This window comes from Cladophialophora bantiana (genome assembly GCF_000835475.1).
Source record: "Cladophialophora bantiana CBS 173.52 unplaced genomic scaffold supercont1.4, whole genome shotgun sequence".
In the NCBI taxonomy this organism is placed as follows: domain Eukaryota; kingdom Fungi; phylum Ascomycota; class Eurotiomycetes; order Chaetothyriales; family Herpotrichiellaceae; genus Cladophialophora; species Cladophialophora bantiana.
Genome location: NW_015971578.1, coordinates 379,870 through 401,988, shown reverse-complemented (window position 1 = coordinate 401,988; position 22,119 = coordinate 379,870). Strand labels below are relative to the sequence as shown.

Genomic DNA, 22,119 nt, shown 5'->3' with positions numbered 1-22,119 from the left:
AGCCCAATAATTTCACCCCCCGCAGACGAATGCGCAGTCTCTGGGCGATTAAGCGATTTAAGGGGAAGGTTGCTGGGCCGTGAACCCACCGGGCGCTCAATCCCGAGATTGTGCTTCCATTTCGCAAGCCAAGTTTTCATTGAGTCGGAGGTTCAAACAAGGCTGGACACCAGAAGGACTGACTGGAAGTTATTAAGCTAATCCTTCTCCACAGGCGACGACCGGAGATCGGAATGAACGCGACTTGGGCTTGACTCACGGGGAGCAAGTTGACTTCCGCGCGGCTAACGTAATCGAAGATCGAAAAAAAGAGAATCTGTGTCAACAGACGCTAGCTCGGGGCCAGAGTTGCCTCCGCAAGCAGATTTATACCCGAATTTCGTGAACGATTCGACTTGGGGGTGCACCGTATCGAGAGCACTCTCTCATAGTCGTATGTATGCTAAGACCGCAGGATAGGAAGACGCGACGGCAGAAATGCGGGTCATGGCAGGGCCGACTTTGCTTCCATTCGGCCATGGCAGTCACTCATTGGGTAGAACCGTGTTCCCTAGGAAGCTTTGTTGGAAGAATGCTACCAGCGGAAAACCGACCATATCCATAGTGCAGTCTTTTTGCACGATCTCCTGCATTAAAACCTATATCAACCATATACTGGGAGACAAACGCGGGTGACCTCTCGCTGGCTGGAGGGAGGAAGGCAGGCACAATGTTGAATAGAAAACTGTCGTGTTGAATACGGAGGAGAAAGACGTACGGTTGGAATGCCGGGAAGAAGTTATTTAACGGACGAGGCGAACCAGCAATGTTGCGCATTAATAATCGCCTTTCCTCTCATTGAATATGGCACTGTTCTTCACGTTCGGAACGTTCCGAGCAGTCGCATTTACGCGTGCTGCAGATCTTTCAGCAGCCTCTCCAGAACACAATGTGTGATCAACCAGTATATGTAACTGGAGGGCTTACCACCTCATCTATCGTAGATCATCACAAATGAAGTAAAGCACATCTCCTGGGAGAGATTTCCTCTCTCACAACCTAGGTACCTGCCCCTCTCACCTCTCACACCTGCCACATTCGTGTTCCTTCCACCGAGAAGAGTAAGCCTAAAAACATAAGCATGCAAACTCTCATCGAAAGGAAAAAGAGCCGCTTCGGCGGTGCTGGCCGATATGAGAGCAGAACGGATACACAGTCCAGCACTCATGACCTGTTGTTTGGGGCGGGCAGAACCCCTGTTGCCACACAGTTTGCGGCTCGTGGAGCTCTTCGGAAGGATCTCCTTCGGGCGGTTCAAATCGGGTTACAGTATCAGCAAGAGCCGTTTAAAAAGTCTGGGCATATATTGGCCAAAGCATATGACAGAGGTCTCTTGCGTTGTTCTGATTGTAGTGTCACAACCTCATGATGCTTGAGCTACGCATAGCTACCGCAGCGGTGGGGGGTCTTTTTAACTCAGCAATTACATAGACTGGCTGAGACGCTCATTTTCGTCGGGCAGGATAGATAACATTTGCCGTAATACGGAGTCATATATCCGGGGGGGCTGGCAAGAGTAAGCTTAGAAGTTAGTGAGCCGGGGCAGCAGTAGGGTCGCCGGGCGAGTGAGGCTGAAAATTCAGGGGGTCCTGAACAGCCCGAAGCTGACTTCTTCCCCGGACAATTGCCCCGCCATTCACCAAGCAGTGCGGCAGTCTCGGTAGCTTTCCGCCTCCACCAAGCGTCTTGATGACGCCCATCGAGGCGTCCTCAATGTGCGTAGCTGGTCTGCATTAGTCATTGCCACAAAACGAGAAGTAAGCAAGGTGGACGCCCTTAAGAATTCTCATTGTTGTCCTTCACCGGTTCAAGAAAGACATTAACCTTCCTCCTGCCTTGCCGTATTCCTTCCAGGATGCCAGGGACACGCCAAATCTCTGGGCGCAAAGACACAGTAGCAGCAAACGGGACAGATGGCGAGACACAGCACGCACCATCTCAACGCCCTCGAAAGAGAAGTCGATATACCCCCCATGCTTGTGAAAAATGTAAAGCCGCAAAAGTGAGATGCGACGGGCGCCTTCCCTGTAAACATTGTGCTTCCCGAGAAGCCACTTGTTTCTATAGCGCTCAAGCGCCCCCCAACTTCCAAGTACACGAGCATCGACCAGAGTAAGAGCCCACTCCTGTCCCTTGACATTATCTGACCATTGTAGGGAAGACGAGCGCAAGTTCGAAGCCGAGGTTTCAGCACTCCTCCAACAACAAAACGAGAAGTTGGATCTCTTGATCAAAAAGACAACAGCGATTGAAGCTGCTTATGAAGCGGCTGAAAATCGTCTCTCAAAAGCAGACACTGGCCTATCGCCTCAGAAACATCCTTTGCCCCTCTTCCAAACATCGACCAGCGCTTTCTTTTGTATCAACGTCATTGATGCAGGTGTCAGAAAGCTCGGACTGGACTTCTCACAAGGACGAAGCCCGCACAATGGGTACATCACTGCCCAAACGCGCACCGCCTTGTCGATCATCCACGGTGAGGTGGTCGACGGTGAGTCAAGTGACATCAGTCGAAGCGAACTGGAGGATGTTGCGGAATCGATCTCAGAGGGGAGTGCAGGTAGTCAAGATGCTTCTCCACCTCTAAAACTGGTAGATCCGCTCGATGAGATAGACCGCCATCTCCTCTTGCAGGGCGTGCAAGCATTTCATGATCTGGAATGGGTCATGTACCCTATCGTGGACATTTTCGACTCTAAAGATATTGTAAAGCGCCGCTCAGAAGCCTCCGGCGGTCTCGCAGTCCGAGGAAGGACACCCAGTATTAGCAAGGAGGACTCAGCCATCCTAAAAATGACCGTGGCCATTGGCCTCCTAGCTGAGGGTGATACCCATCAAAAACTCACTGCTAGGTTGTTACAGTCTCTTCACTCGGAGATCGAAAATATGATATGGAATGCAGCGGTTGACCTGAAAGACCTGGTACTGATGACCTTGGTGGTAGGCCTTGACTTCGTCCACGGAGTATCAGGAACATATTGACTAATGCTTGATGCACCAGATCTTGTACCACGTGCACTGCGCTCGATGGAGGCTGGCTTGGAGATTTACGATGAATGTCAGCCGCATCATCCTTGAGTTGGGCTTGAATCGAAAAATGGTTCTTGATCGCTCTTTCCCGGACATCAAAATTCGGTCACAGGCAATCAATACCGTCTGGACGGTATTTGTCCTCGAACAACATCTCAGCTACGCCTTGGGTTTCTCAAATGCAATGCAAAACCTACATCCGGAGTCGAACTTCCCTCCGCCGGTGAGTTAAATCCCTGATCAGGAAACTTGCATGCTATTGATGTAATTATAACGTAACTGGAACGCATCCCACTGACATGATATGCTTAGGTTGAAGCGCCCTTTTTGCAGCTCATGATCGAGTACGCAAGTATAGGGAAACAGTCCTGCGACGCGCTCTTGAGCGACAAGATCCTCAATTCCGAGCAACTCACTACTTTCCAAGATGACTATGCCTATTTTCTCTACAGAGTAAATTTGTGGGCCACACGGGCTTCCGAGAATTTCGAAGCCTTTACACTCGATGACAGCACCCGTCTGGGAGTACAAATGGTGCGTACGACTCTATACATACGAGCCAACCACCTCAGGACACTGATCGCTCGGGCCTTCCTCTGCTCTGGCCTTCGCAATGCAGCACCCTCGGATATCTGGATCACGTCAGTGGATGTTGCCGCGGACACGATCATGGTTCTTACTCAGCTGGATTCTTCCACGAGAGAATACCGTTTTCACCAAGCGCAATTCAACCACTTCCTCATTTCTGCCTTGGATATCCTACTCTTCGCAACTACCCACAAGTCATCTGGTGTGGGATCTCCTTCTGCGAATGGGGAGGAGCTTTCAGTCCCTGACGAGATTGCTCAAAAGGCCCGACAGAGCTCAGCAGCTGCGCTGGGCCGTCTCCAAAGGCTGGCTGAAACTTCGGTTCAGTCCAAGTACCTGTGGGAAAGAATTCGAGGCGTAGCTTCGCGCCTCAACCTTTCTGACCACCTCTTCTCAGCATCAGCGCCGGAAGCCGAGGCTCTCACTGCATTGGGACCTGAGATTGAGATTTCCGAATATACCAAAGCCGTCACTGAAACTCAGTTCGGCGGCAACTCGTTATCGCTCACCGAACTTGGCCCAGACGAAGGCCAGAATGGGTTGATGTTTCCGTTCTTATATGAAGACCCATCTCTATGGGGGTTTCAGCTGCCAGCCTCTTCAGAACCTGACTTTGGCTTGCCTCAAGACCTTGGGACGCTGGTCAACAATTTGTGGATGCCGTGACACGTGAGCAGGGGGTGCAATTTAGCTCTTTTCACGAAGTTTTTCTGGCATCTCAGGACGCATCGAAGCTGAAAAGCTCACGTGACAATGGACATGGGGGTCTATCGAATCAACTATGCTTATCGCTGTCATGTTCTACCGTTATCTATCCAAATGGCGTGTTTTGGGTGCCATAGATCCATTGAATAGGCTCATGCGCGACAATTTCTGTCCTGTCCGGATGAACGAAGGCTCTGTCTTCCGCTATCTTTACTCCCTGCTTGTGAACCTTATAACGGGACCCGATCTTCCCGCAGCAAGGTGATCAAGCAACTTGTACTCTACGACTTCCGGGCTCTTCCTAAACCGATCGTCCTTGCCACCCGCCACATACTCAAGATTGTATTTCCAGACCGACCGGGCAATGACTAGAGAAAGCTCCATAACGGCCAATCGCTTGCCAATGCACTGTCTCGAACCGTACGAAAAGGGCGTCAAGGTATCGTGGCACCGTTTGACGGCGTCCTCGCTCGTGTGCTCAGGCAACCACCTCTCGGGGATAAACATGTGCGGGTCAAAGAAGACGTCTTCGCAATGGTGGACCGCATAGACGGGGACCGAGAGCTCGACTCCAGCAGGGAAGTGTTCGCCGGCCGCCGTGAGGCCGCCCTTTAGCACTTCCCGAGGCAGGACGCCCGGGAGACTGGGACTGAGGCGGATCGTTTCGTAGATGACGGCGTAGAGATAGCGGCAGCCGTCAAGGGCCTTACCGAGCCGGATCTCGTCAACCGAGTTGAATGTGGACCGGATCTCTTCCCCGAGACGTTTCAATGCGTGAGGATTGTTTGTTAGGTAGAAGAAATTCGCAGCCAATTGTGTGGCCGTTGTATCGGACCCTGTTGGGAAGCAATTTGCGCATTTTGTGAGTGAACATTACTCCTCTCACCGATTTCCCGTTGGAACAAGATATGTAAATGGGAAAGCAATCAGAAGATAAGGACATACCACCAAGAATAAGGCCCCTCGCTTCCGCAAACACTTCCTTAGAGTCAGCGTATGCCTTGGTGCCGTCCTTGTTCTCGGCATTGGCAATGTACGAGAAGAAGTCCTTGCGATTCTGATCAGCGCTCATGCGCAGCTGTGCCTGCTTCCTGGCGTAGACGAGCAGCTGCATGCCGCGACGGACAATGTCTGGGAAGAGGAGTTTGTCGAGCTTCCATCTGAGCATGAATGGACTGCATCCATTCTGGATCACTGATATCAGCCAGCCGTAGGGTCCCTTGAGAGCTTGCTTGTCCTCCCATCTCCGCGCAAAAGGCGCGGATAGATGGCTGGGAGGATGAGGAGATTGGGAGGGACTCTTACAAGAAGTTGCCGATGCACCGCCGCGTCAATGACATCGGGCAGTTCTCGACTTTCGTTTCCCCTGAGCATCCCAAAATCCTTCCCAAAGACCAGATCGCCCATGACATCAAATGTCAGGTAGTTGCCCCATTTCCCCAGATCCGCGGTCCAGCATTTCCGTAATGCCAAGAAATGCTCTTCCCCCGACGCCGCGCGGAAGAATTCGTCAATGTGCGGAAGGATATATGGTTCCATAGAACACAGGTTTGCTTCGGTGAATGCCGGGGCGAGGATGCGGCGTTTACGGGCGTGAATATCGCGGTCGCGGGCAGAGAACATGTTCTGGAAGCCATTGTGCGCGATTGAGGCTTCGTAGAAGGAGGATTTGCGCACGTTTTGGTTCACGCCGTAGATATCTGTTCAAACCCAGTTAGGGCCTTTCATCTTTGTTCGGAGGGGTTTAATTGTCGGCCTTGTTCTAATAGGCACGTTGAATCAGGCATCCGTACCTTTGATTGCTGCTGGATCGTTGATCGTCACCAGATTTGGGGCAATGCGAACAAATTTGCCTATGCAAAAGAATAAACACTTCGTCAACCATCGTCTCTTTTGATCACTGTTCCATGCTGCATGTCGCGTTTTTCGTCACAAGCATCTTTGAGAACATGGCATACTTCTGAAAGCGCGTACCATATCTCTGGTGACCCCAGTAAGTCTGTAGGTGCCTGTCGCCAATGGCGGCATGGTACACGGAATACCAATTCGTGATCCTGGCCCAGAACGGGCCAGGGTACTTGGCTAATGGGTGGAAGTAAAGCCTATAAAAGACTATGCCTAGTATCTGCGGACTTCGTTAGTGTCAATGGACTGTCGAGGTTGGCAAACGAAAAGCTGGTGGTGGTCCGGCTTTGTTCGAGGTGTAGTGCATACATAGAGAAATGTCGTCCCAAGGGCAATAACGACCAGCAAGGGTATAACAGCATGATAGAGTGGTTTCTCCTTCCCCATTGTGGACTCTGCTGAAGAGGATGTGAACAACATTGTGGTAGTCGACGTTACCAGAACACTGTTCAAGAAAGTTGGGTCACTCGATCGACTTAACTAGATCAACCATGTCTTCTTTGTGACTCTCAGTACGATATTAGAGCCATATAGCTCCTTATACGAGGCTGCGCTTGCGACGAAGCTTGTGTCTCAATCATTGTTCCGAGCCTGTGATTACTCTCTCCATGTCATTGTAAAACTCTCAGGCTTTCGTGCTTGACCACACCTTCCTGCGCCGCCCCCTCCAAGATTGAGGGAGCCAAAGGTGCTTTCCGTGGCTAATTGGAGGGGGAAGGAGAAATACGCCAGGGCATCGAATCAGAGAGCTTCCCACGCGTTACTCACCCACACGTTTGGAGAGAATTACGAATTTGGATTCTCCGGAGCGCCTGACTAGGTTCGGAACATTCCGAACGGTGTCACTTGGATCTGCTGCGTTACAGTCCCAATGCTGTGAGGGAGCTGACAAGTGTTAAACCTTGTAAAGCGCGTGGGCTGGATATAACGTTAAAGAAGTAGGAGTCCAGTGACCATCAGTCTGCGACGAAGAGCAGACGCGTATGGAGCAGAATAAACCATCTGGACTCTTCATCGTCCTAAGTCATTATAGCTGAGTTCTCCGAGTTGATCACGTTGGATATGCAGAACTTACAGGTAGCCTCCATATCCCAAGTGATACTATGATTGTCAGCATTGTTTGGAGTTGAAAAAGGGTGGAGGTAAATGGCGACGGAGTTCCCGAGGCTGTCAATTACCGAGTTAGGCAAAGTGCAGCCTTGCCAGCTCACCCCTCACCGCGGGGCCTTTGGCGGCGCTGAATCTACTGTGTCCATTGAAAGGGGGCTAACTGCTGTCGCAACGCATTTTGTAAATAGGAGCTTGGTATTTCTGATGTGAAACTCAGGCAGCGATATTTAGGGCCGAGAAGATACGACAGCGACTATACCATACCTAGGTATTGTTGAAAGTTCTCTGTTCTTAACGCATAAATATCGTCGCTCCTCCATCCTCCCTTCTCAATCCAAGCGCCTCACAACTCGAACAGCAGTCTCCTGTCACATCTTGCAAGATATCAACCGGCCCCAATTGCCTCTTCAGGCAAACTCTAAAGGAACGAGTCCACCAGCATGCAGTCCGGAATCACAGGTAAATTGTCATCGTCGCCTGCGCGTGGAATACACTATTTGTGAGACTGATCATCATCTTTCTTCTATCCACAGCCTCCTCCGACCTTCACTCGGCGTTCACCACCTTTACCAGCGACCCCTCTCTTTTCTGCCTTCCTGCCGGCATAACATCCGAATCTCTCACGCCTTTGCCGGTAATCCGTTTTCCTTCCTCTCATTCCGGCCTCTTCAATAGCATCCATACTCTCTCCGACCTCCTCACACCGACCGATCCCCTCTACTTACTCCTACGTCGTGCTCCCAATTCCAATGAGCTGATAGCAATAACATACATTCCTTCGCGTGCCGCAGTGCGGCAAAAGACTCTCTTTGCATCTACACGTAACACGCTCATGCGCGAACTCGGTTCAGAAAAATTCTCCGAGACTGTCTTCTTGACCGAGAGGGAAGAGATACTCGATCCCGCGCAATGGGATGAACGTTCCAAGGGCTCTGCGGCTGCGAGAGGTGGAGTCCCTAACCCCAATGCCAGGGGAGGTGTGGATTCCGGGCTGCTCAGTGTGGAAGAGAGGGAATTGCAAGCTGTAAAGCGAGCTGAAGAAGAAGAGAGGCATGGGACACGAGGGAGAGATTTGATGGGCGAAGGAGGAAGCGGTGCGGGACAAGGGAAAGGTGGTGTGATGATGAAGATTGCTGATGAAGCCAAGTCTGCGTTGACCGGGTTCAAGAGCACGGACAGTTCGGAAGGCAATATGGCGGTGTTCGGAATTGATATCGCTACTGAGGAGATTCAGCTGTTGTCCACGAATTCCGGTGTTCTGCCCGGTGCGGTGGCTGGAAATATTCCAGGGGATCGACCGAGTTATACTTTTTACAATGCACAAGGTGTGCCAGGAAGTATATTCATTTATGTATGTCCCGGCACGAGTAAGATCAAGGAAAGGATGATCCATGCAAGCTCAAGGCTGGGGATGACGAAACTCGCTGGGTGGGAGGGCGTCGAGATTGTGAAGAGGCTGGAGGCCGGAGACCCAGACGAGTTAGGTGGTGAGAGGTTGGAGCATGAGGTCAAGGCCTTGATCGCCGCTGCAGGTGTCACTGGTGGAGTTGCTGGCGTAGAAGGCGGCGACAACTCGGCTCCCGAGTCAGGAACAGCAACACCCCGAGGAGGATTTGCCAGACCAAAAAGGCCAGGGAAGAGGTGACAGTGAAATGAGTTGGATACAACAGCAGGACAGACGTCCAAGGTGGAATAGGTGGTCGCATCATGCATGCACTTGCAAAATAACTTCACTTCTTCGAGTCATGTGCGGTGCTGATCTGAGTTCCAAGACAAAAGCATCCAAAAGGATTTGATGAGGAGAGCGAAGAACAGATTGAAACAAGTCCCTGGTTGCGTCGAAGCCCCGTCATTCACTGGCTTGTTGGTTTTGAAGCAGCCCTCCTTCCCGAGAACTTCAACTTTGCCTCCATTCTCTATATTATTCCCAGCTTTGAACCCCGAATGACGCAACACGGGAGATTTTGCTCTGCTCGGCACCAAATGTGTGATTCGCGTCCCTGACCTCGATTTCATCACTGACGTTGAATGCTGTCCTTATGTGTGATCTGAGAACTGCTGATGCAGAGGACAGGATCATCTCCGTGAGGAGACGTCACCCAGACGTAGCTCTCCTCATGCGTAGAATCAAGTGTCGACGCTGGGTTGCCACGATATTCGGGATGCTTTAGGCGGGATGCCTGTGTCTCATTCGAAGCGTTCGAAGTGCGCCTGTGCCTCGACATCACTTGACGCTGTATCATCTCCTCTCCAGAGCCAAGACACTGCATGTCGAGCTTGGAACGGTCACTCTGTTTGGCTTAAAATGGCAGATTTCTGCCCCATCGCAAGCTTCCCTCCTCTAGATCCAGAGGCATCACCGGATTTCTAATACTGTTGATTTCTGAAGTTCTTCTTTTGATAGAACAGATCCGTCCTCGAAGATCCCAGGTTAATGATCTTCGGGCACCCGTCCCTGTCTTTTTCCAGCCTCGTGCACTCGAAGCAGTAGAATGCGTCAGAGATTCCTTCGCCGCCGCAGACGATACATTTGTTCTGGTAGTTGCCGAAGGAGCATTCGTCGCAGATTCGGACGAGAGTTGTGGGGCGCACGTAGGAATCGCAGACGGGACATTTGCCGTCGCACTTGTCGCAAAGGCGGCCGATCGAGATGCCGGGGGCTTTGCGGCACATCACCAAGTCGGGATGATGACGCGACATTGTTGTGGTGTTATTTGCAGGGATTTAACGGTGACTAGAGATTATATGTGATTTTGAGTGACTGAGGGAGAAGTGAGTTAATACGGAAATCGGGAGGGACGCACAAGGGAAGGAAATGGTGGATGAGGAAGATGTTGTACTTCTAATAGCTGTACTGGGTACCGAGTATGCGAGACAGAAAACAGAAACGCATCGAAAAACAGTCCCGCCTCGCAAGCCTTGCGCGAATTTCTAAGCCTCGTCCTCTTCCCCGCAACAGACAAAAGCGGCACGTGCAGTCGGGAAACATCTGTGGAGCTCCACCTGCAAGCCCCATTCGATGTTTCTGCATCTAATTTATATCGACAGCCTGATTGCCCAAGCACCCTACTTGAGGGAGTAAGGAGCGCAGGCTTCGCACACTACAGGGTATAGACTGAGCCTTTACGTCCTTTTTTTGGTCCCGCGCGCAATGATATCCTCAGCTGTCCTCATCCCGGAGGAGCCCCAGCTCGATCATGCAGAGCAAAATGGCTCCCTAAAGCGTCGTCAATCCTCCGTCTCTGAATCCTCCGATTCAAATAAACGCCCTCGTCTTGATTCTCAGACATCGACAACCGCATCGAACAATGGCGGTGCCTCACCGACGGCGCCATCAGCATCCTCCTCAGCCACTGCAACAGCTGGAAGTGGACATCCATCGGCAATGTCTCCTCCTCCGCCTCGCCGGCGACAAACATCTTCGACCCTGGAACAGGACAAATCTCGCAACCGCCGACTCTTCGGTGCCTTGCTGGGCACCCTTTCCCAGTCTTCAAATGCTCCCAGAAGATCCTCCGCCGGAACAAAATCAAACAGCTCCACAACGCCGCTAAATGCTCGACGCGAAGAAATCGAGTCTCGCCAACGGGAGCGCTTAAAGCGTGAGTCCCATGAAATTGCCGAATCTGCGCGCCTCAAAAGGGAACAACTCGAACGTGAACGACGTTTTGAACAGTTGCGCTGGGATGAAGAAGCGATGAGATTGAGACATAGGAATATCAGAGCTGCCGCGGGATTTTTGCAGACAAAGGCAGAGCCGCGACTATATTACAAACCCTGGGAATTGCGCGACTCCGAGGAAGACACAATTAAACATCAGATTGAGGAAGTGGAAGCGAGGATCCAGCGAGAAGCAGACGAGTTTGAGGAGAAAAAGAAGGTGAGCGGAGAGGAATTTAAAAGAGAAAGGCAAAAGGATAAGGACATTCAGCAACCGTCCGGTTCGACAACAAGCCCGCCTGAAGCCAGCAGCACGGAGAAAGTGGATGATCGCCTGAGTGCTGAAGGGGAGGCCGATAACCAGACATCTAGAGATGAGCGATCGGACCATGTTGGTGAAGAGAGGAATGAGAGTGATCAACCTTCCCCGCGCGAGTCTTCTGGTCCTTCAAAAGACAATAATGTTCCGGCGAACACTCACCAAACCGAAAGGCGGCGCAGCAGCAGTAGCAAGGACCAGGACGACCATGATCATGGCGGCGAAGAACTAGAGCGGGGACAGGAGGATGATGTAATTTACTGAGCCCGCATATTTTGGGGTTCGACGTCCACAATCGCGTCAACTACATATCACTTCGTTGGATGTTGCTCTGGAAAAAAAAGAGCAGGCAGGAGTCCCAGAGCGCATGGAGCAACGTTGCATAGAGTGCATGTTTCTCGGCAGGAGTGTTACGATGGCCATTGGCTATCCGTAGGAGCCCGCAATGGAATCAGTTCCTTGACCAACCGCTCTAGGAGATGTCGGTCCCAACAAGCGTAAGGGTACCCTGTACATAGATTACCCGCGAACGAAAAACCTATTCACTGAATATGGTTTAACCCTAGAGGGTGAGCAAAGGCCGCTTTAACCTGAACTCTGGGCTGAGTGTGACCGAGCACTCCTGAGCATGGCACTGAGTTATAAAAGGGGGCCTAATATGGCACCAGCGACTGGCTAGACCTACCTCTCAGGTTGACATTTATTTTCAGATAATCTCTGGTGACCCTAGGTGCCCTAGCAAGTCCCTACCCCTACGCTGCTACCTGGTACCAACGACACGTGGAAATGATCGCTTTGGAGAGCTCCACGCTCCTTGACTTATATCTGCCGTGCGCTCAGCACCCACAAAACTCTCTGAAGCAATCGCAGGCTGCTGCGAGGAGTTTGAAAACTTCCTGGTCTAGACTATGTGGCACAAGATCCTTCATCACTAAACAGATGTGAAAGTAACTAGCGTACAATGTTATGGTTTTAAGGGAGGAGAGCGGCAGTCGTGTTCGCTACGGGCCCAAAAGTAGGCTAACTTCCAAATATGAAGAAGTGAAATCCACTGAGCATAAGCTATTGAAGCATGAGACCAGGGACGATACCTAGATTCGTGTTGAACCAGCCAAGGGTGTGTCCAGGGCAAGGCAGCATTCTCACCATTGCCGACTCCGGCGACAGAACAAGGAGCAAGTCGAGCTGCTTGTCCACGCGGGCGCGGACGTCAACTGTCGATCCGACTCCGGATTCACGGTTCTCCATCGTGCTGTCCAGAATCCCTCGATTGAAATTGTAGACTTCCTCATCAAGGCCGGTGTTAACGTCAACTCGCAGACCAACACGGGTACCACACCTCTCCATTGTGCACTGCGATCTCAGCTGAGAGGCTCTTCCAGCATAAGGGAGATCGTCATCTTGCTCCTAGAGGCGGGAACCGACGTCAACACCCACGATGCTGCTGGTAGGACGGCACTGGATCTCTGTTCTCACCTGGACCTCCCCCTCTCCATGAGCCTACTGAAAGCAGGAGTCGACCCAAAGGAACAGTGCGTCACATTTCTGAAGGCCGTGTCGCGGGGATTGTCCTTTGCGGGACATCTGGAGGTCGCTCAATGGCTTATCGATAGGGGCTACGATATCAACTCGGGCCAGGAGGAGGCGAAGGCGTGGCCGCACGACAAGCACGCTGCACGCGCTTGCAACGCGCTGTTGTCCTTGGCTGCCAACGGTCCCGACAACCCCGAGCGTCTTGCGTTTCTTCTGAAGAATGGAGCTGATATAGGGACTTTTAGCGAAGAGGCCTTGCGATTGGCGGTTCAGAACAACAATCCGACGCTCGTTCGTGGGCTCCGGGAAGTTGGTGTGCAGCTGGCGCGGGCGGCGGTAGAGGCGACAATATCGAAGCAACATCCGCGTAGGAGGTGGCTGAAGAGCAATATAGAGGAGGAGACGGGGGGGGAGGTTAAGCGAGTAGAAGAGGTTTCATTATCAGGCCGGTTAGAACCTAAACCCAGAGAATCACTATGGACGGCGGCCTAGGGAGGTCATTTACTCTAACAAGCCGAGAGGGAAGGCAGGCCAAGGGAAGGTGTGAATGAGGGAGTGCAGGTTGATATGCAGGTATTCCCCGTGAGAGGCTTGCGGATTAAAATGAGCTTAGTGGACCTCTGTTCTGTGTAGAGGCTGACACGGAACCCATCGGCCTGAATAGCAGGGGGTTGATTAGTTAGTAAATCGCTAGACGAGGGTCTATTTACAGGTGGGAAGACAGTAGCGTGTCATATCCGACAACTTGATGCCCTAATGCAAGGCTCGGGGCCTTTCTCACACTGTTCAGGACACGCCAAGTCGAGTGCACGATTGCATAGTTTTTGGAGACTTCAATTTTGACAATGGTATTAGCATAATATAATCGAGTGAGCGCGCAAGGGGTACGCCTAGGCAAGCCTTTTCGGGTTTTCGAAGGCGAGGGGCATGTCCCATTGTTTTTGACGGCAGGCTTACGCTTTTTCGTAGGGCATCGTCAGTACAGGTGACATTCCTATTTGCACATAGGGTCGCATGTATCGAACTCTCAAGCCACCTTTTTCCAGATGACCCATTGGTTCAGCCATAGTTGACAACTTGAGGGGAGAGCTTACTTGTCCGACAGCCTACAGTACAGTGGAGCGTGGCTGAGCAACTTCTGAGCCGAGGGCAAGGAGCCTAATCTAGCTCCTTTTACCTGAACTACCTACTAAGCAGCGAGGAAGGTATTGGGTTTTCAACCTGGCGGGTATATAATTTCCATAGACAGTTGGTACGACGATTCGTCAGGCTGTGGTGGGCTGGCTTATGTCATCATACCACGTGCAGGACCCGTCTCGCCGTTGCTTCTCCTCTCGGGCCGAGTTCGTCATCAAATCAATCCTCCTGGATTTCTTTTCTTCCTCTTCCCCATTCTCTCTCTACAGTTAGGCCTTTCGGCTATAGCAGGACCACGGCAAGGTCTGGTACCTTTCTCCAGGCCGTTTCATAGTCTTTTGGTTACACAAAGCTGATCTACTGCTTATGCTATAAATTCTTCAATTTTCTGACCTTTAAACATGTCATCGCCATCCATCCTACACTAGCTCGTGAACGGAACTGCTTGGCGTCACTTTTGAGAGGGAATTCAATGCTATTTGGTCTGTCTGTCGATCTGGCCCTCGTATTCGTCGAGAATAGGGCGACGCATCACGACAAGCGACAAGATGTCTGAGACTTCATCTATCAACGTCCTGACCTTGAATTGCTGGGGACTGAAATATATCGCCAAACACCGGAGCGAACGTTTATCCGAAATTGGAAATCGCCTCGCTACCTTTTCTCCTCAACTTGATATCGTTGGCCTGCAAGAATGCTGGACATTTGCCGACTACCAATCCATTCGAGACAGCACTCGTTCGTTTCTTCCGTACGGCAAATTCTACCATTCAGGCATCTTCGGTGGTGGTTTGGCCATCCTCAGTCGATGGCCAATCATAGAATCTTCTATGTATCGTTATCCTCTGAATGGCCGACCGCAGGCATTTTTCCGCGGCGACTGGTTTGTAGGGAAGGGCGTCGCATGTGCCAGGATTTTACTGCCCGATGGCGTCAATATTGAAGTTTTCAATACACATTTACATGCCCCGTATGAAAAGGAACCAAACGACAGCTACATCTGCCATCGTACAGCACAAGCATGGGAAATTGCCAAACTCATGCGGGCAGCTTCCGATAGAGGCAGCCTAGTCATCGGCCTGGGCGATTTCAACATGGTCCCGCTGAGCTTTGCACATGTCCTGGTGGAAAGCCGAGCCGGCGTCCAGGACGTCTGGCGAATCATGAAACCTGGAAGCAGCATTGGCGCAAGCGTGGACCCGCCTGAAAAGGAGCGGAGAAAACGGACGGGTGAAGAAGAGACTCCAAACGTCGAGGCAAGTCTTGGGGAGCATGGCCACACGTGCGACTCTGTCTTGAACACTTGGCGGTGGAACAAGGCCCATCAGAAGCAGCTGGCGCAAGGCCAGGACCGGAAAATCTCAAGCACGGATTTGGACCCAAAAGCAAAGCGATTGGACTACATCTTCTTTAGCGGTGTTAGCAAGGGTTGGAGAGTTGCCGACGTGAAAGTTGCGCTGACTGAAAGACACCCGACTCTCCTCTGTTCGTTGAGCGACCATTTTGCTGTGCATGCGACGTTCGAGAGAAGCCAAAGTCAACCACCTACTCCTGCTGGAATTGAGGCTCATGCAGCCTCGCACGGCTCGAGCGCAGAAGACCCTAGTCTTCAGACGGCGGATTTTGAGGAAAAGGATTTCGTCAAAGCAATATCCGACATGCCCACGCACAGCCAAATCGACCAGGATTTCTACAGAGATATTCTCGCCATGATCCACAAATACACATTGCGGGAGAGGAAACAACGACGTAATGGTCTTCTGCATTTCGTTGGCTCCGCGTTGGCGTCAATTGGCTGCTTCATCGCCGTCTGGTGGTCACCCCGGAACTTTGTGTCCTTCATTTTGATTTTGCTAAGCAGCTTGGGCCTGATGGCTGGCACCCTACATGGATTAATCGGGGGGCTCTTTGTGGGGTCCGAACTGAGAGCCCTCGCCGAGTTTGAGTGGGAAGTTCGAAATGCGCTAGGCCTTGCAGGCGGTCCGGCCTTGGATGATCGATCATTCAAGTTGAAAGACTGGTACGACTGAAGACGACGAGAGTGTATCCATGTGCAGGAATGTTTCCAGGAACATCAATAGCTGGTCGACGAGGGAACTTTCAATTGCCTGGACAAGCGCCCAGCGACAATGACGCCTAAAGCCACCGAACAATAGTGGCAGCTGCAGTCGACGAATGGAGAGAAAACAACTGTGGAATTTCGAAAACAGGCCCTGGAGCAGAGTTGGCAGCTTGAAGAGGAAGATGGAAGGGAATTGGGTGTGTTGGTGTGTGTTGTCTCTTGCCTTGATCATCCGACCGCATCGCTCTGTTGGCGATGCGATTGGATTCGCAACGCACGCACCTCGACACCCCAAAGAGGGCCAAACTCCCACTCCCACCCTCCTCGATCCCGTCAACCCTTTCACCCTCCATCTCACAACCAACACCTTCTCCCATTCTGCTCTTGATCTCAATCCGGTCGCCTGGTCGTTATTGATCAACAGGATTATTTTCAGGAAGTTGGCACACCTCAATTTCAAGGTATGTACACATGTCTGCTATCTTATCCGTTGTTGTCGCGCTACAGCTTGGAGCTGGTTGCCTGCGTAGCGCCTCCCACCACTGCTTTTCCATTCCTCCCGTGACTCACGAGTCGTCGCGAGCACCTTATCTGTTGTTATTCCAAGTATTATAAATATTGCTCGTTTGCCCAACAAGTTGTGGCCATATCTTCTTCTCCCGCGTCACGCGGCGCCTTGTCACCCCCGCTTTTGGGCAGGTCAACCACGACTGCAGTCACTTTACAAGCTGACACGTCGCCTTATCTAGTGTCTCAAAACCGCTTCCTCACCGTCCCACTCACATACATCTATCAAAAACCACATCCATACAAGCCCAACCGGATAAAACCAGCACCAACAATGGCCCAAACCCGCGGCGCAACCGGCCACTCCAAGCCAAGAGTCTTCACCACTGTCTCGACTGAGCCTGTCCGCAAGCGTCAGACCACGGCCGCCACCACGGGTGGCACCACCAAAAAGCGCAAGACTGGGTCGAAGAAAGCGGGTGCAACGGCCACCAACGCAGGTGTGACGAAGAAGCGGGCGCCTGCGACGCACCACAAGAGAAAGCCCACACTCGCGGATAAGGTCGAGGGCGCGGTCGAGAAGGTCGTCGGTATTGTCGAGGGAAAACCTGGCAAGAAGGCCGCAGGCACGAAGAAGATGAGAGGCACGGATGGGAAGGGGAGTAAGGTGGCAAAGACTGCGAAGATCGAGGCATAAATGGGAGCTTGGCCTTGGTCTGGAGATGGAGATATATACGGAGCTGTGTTGGTCGGTATGATATGATCAGAGAACCTTGGAGCGCTGATCTGATCCTCTTTGATACGGGTACGTAACATGCATGCTGAGCTGATTTCTCCTCCCTCACCCTCCCACCAGCTGGAGTGACCTGGCATTGCATGGTAGAATATGGGATTTGGGGCCGGGCTCAATGGAACGGATGGATCTATTCTATCTCATCCGCGTGCCCCCCTCTCCTTCATCACGATCCATTCCGAACCCTGTATCAGGCTCAGGCCCGCGCTCAGGAAACGACATGACATGACGACGGATGGGAATGGGAGTCTGCGACGATTCACTACATACATGGTCTTCTGGTTTCGGTCCTGGATAATTGGCACGGCAAGCGGAGCCCCATAGTAGCTACATATTACCTAACTACATAATACAGACAGACATAGGTACACCTGTATGTGGGGACCCGCTGGTGAGCTACACAATATAAACATCAAACAGTGTGGGAAATTGTCTTGTGCAAGTCACAGCCAACGAATATTTGTTTCCTGTTCTTCTTGCATTGGCTTTTGCTTTGACACTGACATGGGCTTCGACTCCACGAGCAAGCATGATGACTTCTTCCCAGCCTCTCTCAACACCCGGCAGGACAGGCTGCACAATACAGCCTCGCCAGCACCGGCCCCCTCATTCTCATCTGATCTGAGCTGAGCTGAGCTGACCTCGTCCTATATATACCCAACATCGCAGTATGTTCAAGTCTGAGTATCCTCGATCGTTTGATTGGCAGATTAGGTATATGTCTCGTCCATACTCGGTACATGTTTTACGGAGTACATATGCTGTAGAAGCGAATAGATCACTTATGATGTGCCGTCGACATAAAGCGGGCTGTGTGTTTGCTGGATCATCATTCAATGGCTGACTGGCCGGATGGTTGGTGTCTTTTGCGAGTCGCCGGTGGAATTGTACCGTGTACCACACACTACTCTGTGAAGGCAACATTTGAATTTGTAGTCGGTGATTATATTTCTTTCTATCTGCTGGAGCGATAATTCTCGCATGATGCCCGTGGGTATCCGTTCACTCGCAAATCCACTCCGCCAACTTTGGAATAATCACATAATGCCGCTTTGTTGGTTTCGAGAATTTCACTACTCCCCGTCCTTTCCTTTCCCTTTCGTTCAGCAACGAGGTATTTGTGACCCTCGTACCCCTTTTTTACCAGCCCTATTTTGCGCACCCAAGCCAAATACCCCATTCCAGTGTAATCTGCCCGCCTCCAATGCGCAACAATGTTCGACGTACAATACAATCTAGTCGTCACTTCATGCGTCATGCTCAGCCTTTGATTCATTCGTCTCATCCAGTTGTTGTTGTTGGTGCAATTGATATCAGGCTCCAGCCAGATCTGGCAAATGCAAGTCTTAGGGAGAGACCCGGTTCTCTATCAGTCATCTAGACTGTCCCGTCTGTCCCTTCTGTATCCGCCAGCCCTTGGTGGTGCTTGACCACTCAAGCTTGGAAGCGGATGATGATAGCTCTTAGTGTTCTGACTTTGCACACTTTGCACATCAAAATCCTGCTGGGCGTGGAACGATCCAGGCACAGTGCGGATGGGGCGTTGAGGGCTGGCGTTCTTGTTCGGTGAATGATATCTGGCGGGACGAGGGATAGGCGATGGCGAAGCAGCTGGTGGCGGGGTCGAGACGCTGAAGCTGTCTTCTTGGCCGTATGAGAAATCACGCCGTGATTGACGTTTCTCAGGACTATGTTGACGAGAAGACGATGCTTGTCGGTTGCTGTTGCTGACTATGTCACTGCCGCCACGATCTGTCTCGGTGTAATCGGTGCCATAAAACTGAGCGTCCGAGTCCTTGTTGAGACCCCCCACCCGGGCAGGTTTTTCATGTCGATACGCCCGGACATCGTAGTCATGGCCACCTTCCCAGGGTGCTTCCTGGGCTTCTCGGATCTTCTTCTCTTTAGCCGTCTCCTTTTTCTTCTTGGACTGTTTCTCCTTGATGATTGGTACTTCAGAGGACAGCTCGGTCATTGTCTCTGTCATGCCTTCGGTCATGGTATCTGGTATTGTCGCCGTGTCTTTGTCTGAATATCCATCGCCCACGACGCTTCCACCACCCAGCTTCGTGCTCTTGGTTGCGTTACTTAGAGTCGTTCCATTGGGACCCTTGCGTCTCAAGACGGTGGATTTATATTCCTCCCAGTCACCCTTGCGCCATTTGAAGCCACCGTTCTTGGCCCAAAAAAAGAACCAAATGGCACCGAGTACAAAAAAGGCTCCAATGATTGCAAAGAGTGCCTGGATGCCTTTCATGTTGATGTCGTTGGGGTCGATCGACCCAGCACCCGGGTTCGGATCCTGTGTCTTGTGTACGTCTCTTGCGGTGAGAATGTTATAGGTGTCCATTGGAGAAAGAATCAAGGAGGAGTCGTCATTTCGTGGGAGTAGAGGGTGGTCGATCTGTTGGGGGAAGGCGTCTCGCCTGGCAAACGAGGTTGTCTGCAATTCATCAAGCTCGGTCGATCGAGCATCGAGTTCGAGGGAGGAGAATTTGAGGTCAGGAATATCGATGTTGGAGAGGACAGGAGCCATTATGGCAGAAAGGAGAGCAAGAATGCTCTCAGTTCCGAATCCCTGTCAGTGCAGCTGTGTCCTGTGCAATAAACAGAAGATGGTTTGTGCGTAAGAGATAGGCGAGGGACAATGTCTCCGGTGGGTTGCGTTACCGTCGCTGACAGCTTAATGGCATGGAAGTTTTGTGAAAGGTTAGAAATGATATTTCAGTATCGAGTAGGGTAGAAGAGAAACTCACGTCTCGAAGAGATTTCCGTTTGCAAAAGTCTCTTGTATGGCTGTGAATATGTGGTGGCAGGGAGAAAGTGAAGTGGCTGGGCTGTCAAGGCTGGGGACTGGCAGGGCGAGGCTGCACCATGACTTTTGTCGGATGAAGATGACGTCATTGTTGATAAACCCCGCATCAGGAATAGCTTCGTTTCCGCAGCAGCCTCCCAAAGTCCATCTCCTTGATCTCCTGACTCTACACTCTACTGTTACATTTATCTCGACTGGCTCAAGATTCTACCAGCCCAACTCCGTTGTGCTTGTAACCTAGCTTCTCTGCCCGACGTGATGCAAACATGACATTGCTCGCCATCAGCATTGGCAACTCGCCCTCGCCTGCTTCGTCCAAAGTCACACTTCTGGCTTGAGGGCCTGGGACGAGCCCTTCAGCATGTAGAACCTTCGCAAAAGTCTCAGACACATTCTTCCAGTTAATTTCCTCCCCCCCAACCGGGAAGCATCGCTCGGAGACGGATCCTTGAGGGGTATCGTCGTGCAATGCAAGATCCAACACCTTCAGCATGAATGGGGCTATGGCGTTGACATGGAGGCAGTTGAAGATGGCGCTCCCCTCTCCGACATATGGCACAAATCCTAGCTCTTTGGCTTTCTCGCGGAAGATCAATTGGACCACTCCCAAGGCTGGAACTGGCCCGCAGCTTTGCCATATATTCCTGAGGGAAAGACAATATAGGTTCCGATCTTGCTTCGTTTGGCGGCGTTTACAATCCTGCCCGCGACAAACTGTCAGCCGAGGATATGACATTCTCACGCTCAAGAAAAGGCTTACACAGTGTCAGGCCCACCTTTGAGCATAGAAGGATTGATTAGCTTCATGTCTTCCGGATTGTTGTGCTGTTTGCAAATCAGCAGCCTGCCTCATGCAGCTCATCGCCTGCCATTTCGCTCCCATCCCAGATCTTCGCTTCGGGGTGGAATGGCCCATCAGTCCACCTTTTATCTACAAAATTACCAGCTCCACTCATGTGAATGAGCGTTTTCTTCTTCGCTTCCGGCTGCTGATTCAACCTTCCACGATCGCCTCGCTCAAGGGCACATCCCACGACGAGCCCACGTTAATGACGATGTCGTGTTCTTTTAGCAAATACGATGATTTTGTCCCTCTCGTCGAAAGTACCATGTACGATCCGTTTAACACCGGCCGTCTCGTATAAGTACACATCGAGGGCGTTGCTGCGCAAGAAAACGGTGACCGGAATATTAGGATATTCTTCCTTAAGGGCCAAAGCAAGGTGAGCTGAGAACAGGTCAATCATCGAATCAGTGGACGAAACAAGCAAGAAGGAACTTACAGCCAACGAGGCCCGTTGCACCGAAAAGCAAGATTGAAGGCATGACCGTTTGGGGACCGCTGTGTTCAACATTGCACCAACGACGAAGTGGTACACAACTAATGGCGAAGGTAGCGGACAGAGGACCTCTATTTCCAAAGATAAAGTGAACGCTCGTTACCAACGGGAAGCGACTTCCGTTCTGACAGCGAAGGACTTTGAGCGTGAGTTATTTTCAGTTCAGCTTGAAGAATGCAGCTCTCTGTTGAGAGGGTCCATCAAGCACCTCGACGAAACATCGGACTTTATACTGTTAACTCTGAGCAAATCACCCTGCGACGACCGCGATACTCTACATCGCCCACCATCCTACTACGCCTCCCTAGCGGTATTGTTGTTAATCCGGTGACCAAGCGAGCCACGGTCTTTCGGGCCGGCGGACTGATCACAGCTGCCGACAGATCCACGTCTGCAGGCCCTTCCACCAACAGTTAGTGGTGCGTGTACAGCTCTACTCGCTCGCCATGCTTCTATTATGCACAGAGAATTATCTTCATAAGCAAAGCTGTGGCTTTGTCGCGTCCCCCTCTAAAGGAAGGACAAACGTACGTCTTGCTCTTATTGGTGCCCCAGAAAAGTCGCCGTTTTGAGCCA

At 51.5% G+C, this 22,119-nt stretch overlaps 9 protein-coding genes across 9 annotated transcripts; 5 read left to right on the top strand and 4 right to left on the bottom strand.

Moving 5' to 3' along the window:
- Positions 1-1,952: 1,952 nt before the first annotated feature.
- On the top strand, positions 1,953-4,323 carry Z519_02947 (uncharacterized protein; the record flags this gene model as incomplete). The annotated part of the gene is made up of 4 exons (XM_016760701.1): positions 1,953-2,041; positions 2,196-2,979; positions 3,041-3,292; positions 3,382-4,323. 4 exons carry the CDS (start codon positions 1,953-1,955, stop codon positions 4,321-4,323), a joined length of 2,067 nt encoding a protein of 688 aa, XP_016622551.1.
- Positions 4,324-4,572: 249 nt separating this feature from the next.
- On the bottom strand, positions 4,573-6,654 carry Z519_02946 (uncharacterized protein; the record flags this gene model as incomplete). Its single annotated transcript, XM_016760700.1, has 6 exons — positions 4,573-5,198; positions 5,308-5,548; positions 5,668-6,062; positions 6,156-6,215; positions 6,337-6,487; positions 6,577-6,654. The coding sequence occupies 6 exons, from the start codon at positions 6,652-6,654 to the stop codon at positions 4,573-4,575; spliced, it is 1,551 nt and encodes a 516-aa protein (XP_016622550.1).
- A 1,555-nt stretch (positions 6,655-8,209) lies between these two features.
- Positions 8,210-9,022, top strand: Z519_02945 (uncharacterized protein; the record flags this gene model as incomplete). Its single annotated transcript, XM_016760699.1, has 1 exon — positions 8,210-9,022. The coding sequence occupies one exon, from the start codon at positions 8,210-8,212 to the stop codon at positions 9,020-9,022; it is 813 nt and encodes a 270-aa protein (XP_016622549.1).
- Positions 9,023-9,744: 722 nt separating this feature from the next.
- On the bottom strand, positions 9,745-10,077 carry Z519_02944 (PHD finger-like domain-containing protein 5B; the record flags this gene model as incomplete). The annotated part of the gene is made up of 1 exon (XM_016760698.1): positions 9,745-10,077. The coding sequence occupies one exon, from the start codon at positions 10,075-10,077 to the stop codon at positions 9,745-9,747; it is 333 nt and encodes a 110-aa protein (XP_016622548.1).
- Positions 10,078-10,528: 451 nt separating this feature from the next.
- Positions 10,529-13,381, top strand: Z519_02943 (uncharacterized protein; the record flags this gene model as incomplete). Its single annotated transcript, XM_016760697.1, has 2 exons — positions 10,529-11,608; positions 12,524-13,381. 2 exons carry the CDS (start codon positions 10,529-10,531, stop codon positions 13,379-13,381), a joined length of 1,938 nt encoding a protein of 645 aa, XP_016622547.1.
- A 1,193-nt stretch (positions 13,382-14,574) lies between these two features.
- Z519_02942 (uncharacterized protein) lies at positions 14,575-16,056 on the top strand (the record flags this gene model as incomplete). The annotated part of the gene is made up of 1 exon (XM_016760696.1): positions 14,575-16,056. One exon carries the CDS (start codon positions 14,575-14,577, stop codon positions 16,054-16,056), a length of 1,482 nt encoding a protein of 493 aa, XP_016622546.1.
- An 873-nt stretch (positions 16,057-16,929) lies between these two features.
- Positions 16,930-17,292, top strand: Z519_02941 (uncharacterized protein; the record flags this gene model as incomplete). Its single annotated transcript, XM_016760695.1, has 1 exon — positions 16,930-17,292. The coding sequence occupies one exon, from the start codon at positions 16,930-16,932 to the stop codon at positions 17,290-17,292; it is 363 nt and encodes a 120-aa protein (XP_016622545.1).
- Positions 17,293-18,757: 1,465 nt separating this feature from the next.
- Z519_02940 (uncharacterized protein) lies at positions 18,758-19,924 on the bottom strand (the record flags this gene model as incomplete). The annotated part of the gene is made up of 1 exon (XM_016760694.1): positions 18,758-19,924. One exon carries the CDS (start codon positions 19,922-19,924, stop codon positions 18,758-18,760), a length of 1,167 nt encoding a protein of 388 aa, XP_016622544.1.
- Positions 19,925-20,402: 478 nt separating this feature from the next.
- Z519_02939 (uncharacterized protein) lies at positions 20,403-21,010 on the bottom strand (the record flags this gene model as incomplete). The annotated part of the gene is made up of 2 exons (XM_016760693.1): positions 20,403-20,847; positions 20,964-21,010. The coding sequence occupies 2 exons, from the start codon at positions 21,008-21,010 to the stop codon at positions 20,403-20,405; spliced, it is 492 nt and encodes a 163-aa protein (XP_016622543.1).
- Between the last annotated feature and the right edge of the window lie 1,109 nt (positions 21,011-22,119).